General features: G+C 63.1%; 1 protein-coding gene and 1 long non-coding RNA gene across 3 annotated transcripts; one reads left to right on the top strand and one right to left on the bottom strand.

Moving 5' to 3' along the window:
- Positions 1-459: 459 nt before the first annotated feature.
- On the top strand, positions 460-4,656 carry LOC127465571 (prostasin-like). 2 transcript variants are annotated; one of them, XM_051776082.1, is made up of 3 exons: positions 460-526; positions 1,088-1,306; positions 4,313-4,656. In XM_051776082.1, the coding sequence occupies exons 1-3, from the start codon at positions 484-486 to the stop codon at positions 4,315-4,317; spliced, it is 267 nt and encodes an 88-aa protein (XP_051632042.1). In that variant the 5' UTR covers positions 460-483; the 3' UTR covers positions 4,318-4,656. The 2 variants fall into 2 exon arrangements, with proteins under 2 accessions (XP_051632042.1, XP_051632043.1); XM_051776083.1 differs by lacking the exon at positions 4,313-4,656 and adding an exon at positions 3,667-3,682.
- On the bottom strand, positions 1,536-1,998 carry LOC127465574 (uncharacterized). The gene is made up of 3 exons (XR_007902279.1): positions 1,948-1,998; positions 1,838-1,877; positions 1,536-1,572 (listed from the first exon to the last, which is right to left on the bottom strand). It is a non-coding gene; the product is annotated as an uncharacterized LOC127465574 (long non-coding RNA).
- Positions 4,657-7,609: the final 2,953 nt, after the last annotated feature.

Raw genomic sequence — 7,609 nt, forward strand, 5'->3', positions numbered from 1 at the left:
GGGAGACCCGGGCCGGGGGTGGCATTCACTGAGGGCATGAACTGCACCGTCACCGGATGGGGGCATGTCAGGACGGCTGGTGAGGGACTGGGGGGACTGGGGATACTGGGAATGGGGTAATGGGGACACTGGGAATGGGGTAATGGGGTAATGGGGGGACTGGGAATGGGGTAATGGGGACATTGGGGGCATTCACCGAGGGCATGAACTGCACCGTCACTGGATGGGGGCACGTACGGACCGCGGGTGGGTGATACTGGGGGGACTGGGGGGACTGGGAATGGGGTAATGGGGACACTGGGGACACTGGGGACACTGGGGACACTGGGGGGACTGGGAATGGGACATTGGGGGGACTGGGGGGACTGGGAATGGGGTAATGGGGACACTGGGGATACTGGGAATGGGGGGACTGGGGGGACTGGGAATGGGGGAATGGGGGGACTGGGGATACCCGGGCCGGGGGTGGCATTTACGGAGGGCATGAACTGCACCGTCACCGGATGGGGGCACGTACGGACCGCCGGTGGGTGATACTGGGGGGACTGGGGGGACTGGGGGGACTGGGGATACTGGGGACACTGGGGACATCGGGGGGACACTGGGAACTGCTGGTGGGTGGCACTGGGGGGACACTGGGGGGACACTGGGGGCACTTGAGCCACTGGGGACACGTCCGGCCTGCTGGTGGGTGGCACTGGGGGACTGGGGTTGGGGACACTCTGGGGACACCGTGGGGTGTTGGGGACACTCTGGGGACACTCTGGGGGGTTGGGGACACTGTGGGGAGGGGCTGGGGACACTGTGGGGGGTTGGGGACACTCTGGGGGGTTGGGGACACTCTGGGGAAACTCGGGGGGGCTGGGGGACACTGTGGGGACACTCTGGGGGGTTGGGGACACTCTGGGGACACCGTGTGGGGTTGGGGACACTCTGAGGGGTTGGGGACACTGTGGGGACACCATGTGGGGTTGGGGACACTCTGAGGGGTTGGGGACACTCGGGGGGGCTGGGGACACTCTGGGGACACCGTTGTGGGGTTGGTGACCCCTTGTTGACCCCTGGTGACCCCTCGTTGCCCCCGCAGTGCCGCTGCCCCCCCCCAAGACGCTGCAGCAGCTGGAGGTGCCCCTGCTGAGCCAGCGCCAGTGCCAGTGCCTGTACCAGAGGGCACAGGGGGCACGGGGGGCACCCCAAGGGGGCACAGGGGGCCCCCCAGGGCACGGGGGACAGCGAGGGGCTGGGCACGCCCGCGGGGGACACGCTCTGCGCCGGCTTCCCACGGGGACAGCGCGACGCCTGCCAGGTGGGGGCACCCCCCTGGCACCTCCTGGCACCCCCTGACACCTCCTGTCACCTCATGTCACACCTTGTCACCCCCCTCTGTCACCTCATGTCACCCCCTGTCACCTCCTGTCACCTCCTGGCACCTCATGTCACCCCCTGGCACCTCATGTCACACCTTGTCACCCCCTCTGTCACCTCATGTCACCTCCTGGCACCCCCTGGCACCTCATGTCACCCCCTGTCACCTCCTGTCACACCTTGGCACCTCCTGTCACCTCCTGAAACCTCCTGAAACCTCCTGACACACCTTGGCACCCCCCTGTCACCTCCTGAAACCTCCTGACACCTCCTGTCACACCTTGTCACCCCCTCTGTCACCTCCTGTCACCCCCTGTCACCTCCTGTCACCTCATGTCACACCTTGGCACCTCCTGTCACCCCCTGTCACCTCCTGGCACCCCCTGTCACCTCATGTCACCCCCTGTCACCTCATGTCACACCTTGTCACCCCCTCTGTCACCTCATGTCACCCCCTGTCACCTCCTGTCACCTCCTGGCACCCCCTGTCACCTCATGTCACCCCCTGTCACCTCCTGTCACACCTTGGCACCTCCTGTCACCTCCTGAAACCTCCTGAAACCTCCTGACACCCCCTGTCACCTCCTGTCACCTCCTGAAACCTCCTGTCACCTCATGTCACCCCCTGACACCTTCTGTCAGCCCCTGAAACCTCCTGTCACCCCCTGACACCTCCTGTCACACCTTGGCACCCCCCTGGCACCTCATGTCACCCCCTGAAACCTCCTGTCACACCCTGAAACCTCCTGTCACCTCCTGTCACCTCCTGAAACCTCCTGACATCTCCTGACATCTCATGTCACCTCCTGACACCTCCTGTCACCCCTTGGCACCTCTGTCACACTTTGTCACCTCCTGTCACCCCCTTGTCATCTCCTGTCACTTCTGTCACCTCTTGTCACCTCATGTCACCCCCTTGGCACCTCCTGTCACCTCCTGTCACCCCCTGGCACCTCCTGTCACCCCCTCTGTCACCTCCTGTCACCCCCTCTGTCACCTCCTCTGTCACCCCCTGACACCTCCTGTCACCTCCTGTCACCTCATGTCACCTCCTGAAACCTCCTGTCACCCCTTGGCACCTCCTGTCACACCTTGTCACCCCCTCTGTCACCTCCTGTCACCTCCTGACACCTCCTGTCAGCCCCCTGTCACCTCCTGACCCCTGTGTGTCCCCTGTCCCTCTGTGTCCCCACAGGGGGACTCCGGGGGGTCCCCCTGTCCCCTGTGTGTCCCCTGTGTGACCCCTGTCCCTGTATGACCCCGTGACCCCCGTGTGACCCTGTGTCCCCTGTGTGATCTCTGTGTGACCCCTGTGTGACCCCATGACCCCCGTGTGACCCCGTGTCCCCTCTATCCCCACAGGGTGACTCCGGGGGTCCCCTGACGTGCCAGCTGGGGGTCCCCGTGTCCCTCTGTGACCCCTGTCCCTCTGTGTCCCCCCTATCCCCTCTGTGACCCCTGTGTAACCTGTGACCCCTGTATGACCCCTGTCTGACCCCGTGTCCCCTCTGTGCCCGCAGGGTGACTCCGGGGGTCCCCTGACGTGCCAGCTGGGGGTCCCCGTGTCCCCCTGTCCCCCTGTGTCCCCCTGTCCCCTGTCTGACCCCTGTCTGACCCCTGTCTGACCCCGTGACCCCTCTGTCCCTGCAGGGTGACTCTGGGGGTCCCCCTGTCCCCTCTGTGACCCCCTTGTCCCCTGTATGACCCCCTGTCCCCTGTGTGACCCCTATGACCCCCGTATGACCCCTTGACCCCTGTCTGACCCCTGTATGACCCCGTGACCCCTCTATCCCTACAGGGTGACTCCGGGGGTCCCCTGACGTGCCAGCTGGGGGTCCCCGTGTCCCTGTGTGTCCCTATGACCCCTGTCCCTTTGTGTGACCCCTGTGTGACCTGTGACCCCTGTATGACCCCTGTATGACCCTGTGACCCCTCTGTCCCTGCAGGGTGACTCTGGGGGTCCCCCTGTCCCCTCTGTGACCCCTTGTCCCCTGTATGACCCTCTGTCCTCTGTGTGACCCTATGACCCCCGTATGACCCCATGACCCCTGTCTGACCCCCATATGACCCCTGTCTGACCCCTGTCTGACCCCATGTCCCCTCTGTCCCCGCAGGGTGACTCCGGGGGTCCCCTGACGTGCCAGCTGGGGGTCCCTGTGTCCCCCTGTCCCCCTGTGTGACCCCTGTCCCTCTGTGTCCCCCTGTCCCCCCCATCTCCTGTATGACCCCTGTGTGACCCCTGTGTGACCTGTGACCCCTGTGTGACCCCTGTCTGACCCCGTGACCCCTCTGTCCCCGCAGGGTGACTCCGGGGGTCCCCTGACGTGCCAGCTGGGGGTCCCTGTGTCCCCCTGTCCCCCCTGTCCCTCTGTGTCCCCCTGTCCCCTCTGTGACCCCTGTATGACCCCCGTATGACCCCCTGACCCCCGTGTGACCCCTGTCTGACCCCGTGACCCCTCTGTCCCTACAGGGTGACTCCGGGGGTCCCCTGACGTGCCAGCTGGGGGTCCCTGTGTCCCCCTGTCCCCCTGTGTGACCCCTGTCCCTCTGTGTCCCCCTGTCCCCCCCATCTCCTGTATGACCCCTGTGTGACCCCTGTGTGACCTGTGACCCCTGTGTGACCCCTGTCTGACCCCGTGACCCCTCTGTCCCCGCAGGGTGACTCCGGGGGTCCCCTGACGTGCCAGCTGGGGGTCCCTGTGTCCCCCTGTCCCCCCTGTCCCTCTGTGTCCCCCTGTCCCCTCTGTGACCCCTGTGTGACCCCCGTATGACCCCCTGACCCCCGTGTGACCCCTGTGTGACCCTGTGACCCCTCTGTCCCCGCAGGGTGACTCCGGGGGTCCCCTGACGTGCCAGCTGGGGGTCCCCCTGTCCCCCTGTCCCCCCTATCCCCTGTGTGACCCCTGTCTGACCCCTGTGTGACCCCGTGACCCCTCTGTCCCTACAGGGTGACTCCGGGGGTCCCCTGACGTGCCAGCTGGGGGGCTCGTGGCTGCTGGCGGGGGGTGGTGAGTTGGGGGGACGCCTGCGGGGCCCCCGGGCGCCCGGGGGTCTACACGGGGGTGGCCCCCCACGCCCGCTGGATCCTCAGCACCGTCCCCGAGGCCCCCCTGAGACACCCCCCGGGACCCCCCGCCCCGAAAACACCCCCAACCGAGCCAGAGACCCCCCCCGGGGACCCCTGCGAGGGCTGGGACCCCCCAGACCCCACCCCCGGCCCCGCCTGGCCCCGCCCGCTGCCCCCGCCCCACCCCCAGGGGGGGCACCGGGACCACCCCCCGGGCCCCAAAAATCCTCCTCCTGCTGCTGGGGGGGGTTCTGGGGGGGCTGCTGCTCTGAGGACACCCCAAACACAGACCAAAGCCACCCCAAAACCACCCCAAAAAAACCCCAAACCAACACAAACACCCCAAAAACACCCCAAACCACCCCAAAAACACCCCAAAACACCCCAAAAACAGCCCAAAAACAGCCCAAAGCATCCCAAAAACAGCCCAAAAACACCCCCAAACCAACACAAACACCCCAAAAACACCCCAAACCACCCCAAAACCACCCCAAAACACCCCAAAAACAGCCCAAAAACAGCCCAAAGCATCCCAAAAACAGCCCAAACCACCCCAAAAACACCCCAAAACACCCCAAAAACACCATAAAACACCCGAAAAACACCCCAAAACCACCCCAAACCACCCCAAAACCACCCCAAAACCAGCCCAAAAACACCCCAAAACCACCCCAAAAAACACCATAAAACACCCCAAAACCACCCAAAAACACCATAAAACACCCCTAAAACACCCCAAAAACACCCCAAACCACCCCAAAACCACCATAAAACACCCCAAAAACGCCCCAAAACCACCCCAAAAACACCCCAAACCACCCCAAAACACCCCAGAAACACCCCAAACCACCCCAAAGCACCCCAAAACCACCCCAAACACCCCAAAAACACAACAAACACCCCAAACACACCCCAAAACCAGCCCTAAACACCCCAAAAACAGCCCAAACCCCCCCAAAAACACCCCAAAAACACCCCAAACCACCCCAAAAAGGGCTCAAGGGCCCCCAAAAATGGGTGGTGGGACCCCAAAGTGACTCCTGAGACCCCTGAAAAGGACTTGTGGGACCCCAAAAGGGGGGGTGGGACCCCCAAAGGGGGTGGTGGGACCCCAAAAATGGATCTTGGGACCCCAAAGTGACTCCTGAGACCCCAAAAGTGGCTCTGGGACCCCAAAAAGGGGGGTGGGACCCCAAAAATGACTCGTGGGACCCCAAAAGGGGTGGTGGGACCCCAAAAATGGATCTTGGGATCCCAAATTGACTCCTGGGACCCCAAAAGTGACTCGTGGGACCCCAAAAGTGACTCTGGGACCCCAAAAAGGGCTCGTGGGACCCCAAAAGTGGCCCTGGGACCCCAAAACTGCACCTGGGGTGGGTCATGGCACCCCAAAAATGGGTCTTGGCACCCCAAAGTGACTCGTGGGACTCAAAAGTGGCTCGTGGGACCCCAAAAGGGGTGGTGGGACCCCCAAAAATGGGGGGTGGGACCCCAAAAATGGGGCTTGGCACCACAAAGTGACTCCTGAGACCCCAAAAGTGACTTGTGGGACCCCAAAAGTGGCTCTGGGACCCCGAAAGGGGGGGTGGGACCCCAAAAATGGATCTTGGGACCCCAAAGTGACTCCTGAGACCCCAAAAGTGGCTCTGGGACCCCAAAAGGGGGGTGGGACCCCAAAAAATGGATCTTGGGACCCCAAAGTGACTCCTGAGACCCCAAAAGTGGCTCTGGGACCCCAAAAGGGGGGGTGGGACCCCAAAAAATGGATCTTGGTAACACAAAGTGACTCCTGAGACCCCAAAAGTGGCTCGTGGGACCCCAAAAGGGGCTCAAGGGACCCCAAAAATGGATCTTGGGATCCCAAAAGTGGCTCAAGGGACCCCAAAAGGGGTCTTGGCAACCCCAAAAATGGGGGGTGGGACCCCAAAAAATGGATCTTGGGACCCCAAAGTGACTCCTGGGACCCCAAAAGGGGTGGTGGGACCCCAAAAGTGGCTCAAGGGACCCCAAAAGTGGCTCAAGGGACCCAAAAAAGGGGTGGTGGGACCCCAAAAGGGGGGGTGGGACCCCAAAAAGGGCTCAAGGGACCCCAAAAATGTATCTTGGGACCCCAAAAGTGACTCCTGACCCCCCAAAAACACTCAGGACCCCCCCAAGGACCCCCCAAAAAAACCCCCCCCCCCAAAATAAACACTCTGAGCAACCCCCCCCTCAACATCCTCCTTTATTGGGGGGGGACACGAGACCCCCCAAAATTTGGGGTGGGGGGCAAAAGACATCCCAAAACTGGTGGGGGGGAGTCCTGGGACCCCCAAATTCAAGGGGGGGAGTCCCAGGACCCCCCAAATTTGGGGGTGGGGGACACAGGAACACCCCAAAACTGGGGAGGGGGGTGTCCTGGGACCCCAAAATTTGGGGTGGGGGGCACAAAAACACCCCAAAACTGGGTGGGGGGTGTCCTGGGACCCCCAAATTTGGGGTGGGGGGCACAAGGACACCCCAAAACTGGGTAGGGGGGAGTTCTGGGACCCCCAAATTTGGGGTGGGGGAGTCCCAGGATCCCCCAAATTCGGGAGGGGGGGCACAAGGACACCCCAAAACTGGGGAGGGGAGTTCTGGGACCCCCCAAAATTTGGGGTGGGGGGGCACAAGAACACCCCAAAACTGGTGGGGGGAGTCCCAGGACCCCCCAATTTGGGGAGGGGGAGTCCTGGGACCCCCCAAATTTGGGGTGGGGGAGTCCCGGGACCCCCAAATTCAAGGGGGGGAGTCCCAGGGACCCCCAAATTTGGGGTGGGGGGAGTCCCAGGACCCCCCAAAATTTGGGGAGGGGGGCACAAGAACACCCCAAAACTGGTGGGGGGGAGTCCCAGGACCCTCAAATTTGGGGAGGGGGAGTCCTGGGACCCCAAAATTTGGGGTGGGGGGCACAAAAACCCCCCAAATTTGGGGGGGGGGGGAGTCCCAGGACCCCCCAAATTTGGGGTGGGGGGAGTCCCAGGACCCTCAAATTTGGGGAGGGGGAGTCCTGGGACCCCAAAATTTGGGGTGGGGGGGCACAAAAACCCCCCAAATTTGGGGGGGGGGGAGTCCCAGGACCCCCCCAAATTTGGGGAGGGGGAGTCCCAGGACCCCCAAATTTGGGGAGGGGGAGTCCCAGGACCCCAAAATTTGGGG

This window comes from Manacus candei, unplaced genomic scaffold (genome assembly GCF_025592945.1).
Source record: "Manacus candei isolate 608988 ecotype Guabito, Panama unplaced genomic scaffold, ASM2559294v1 h1tg000434l, whole genome shotgun sequence".
Classification (NCBI taxonomy): Eukaryota; Metazoa; Chordata; class Aves; order Passeriformes; family Pipridae; genus Manacus; species Manacus candei.

Bases quoted from the DNA above. Each gene is read 5' to 3' on its own strand.
- LOC127465571 (XM_051776082.1), top strand. From the start codon at position 484: ATGAACTGCACCGTCACCGGATGGGGGCACGTACGGACCGCCG. The intron at 527-1,087 runs GTGGGTGATACT...TTGCCCCCGCAG, and splicing joins GGGGCACGTACGGACCGCCG to TGCCGCTGCCCCCCCCCAAG.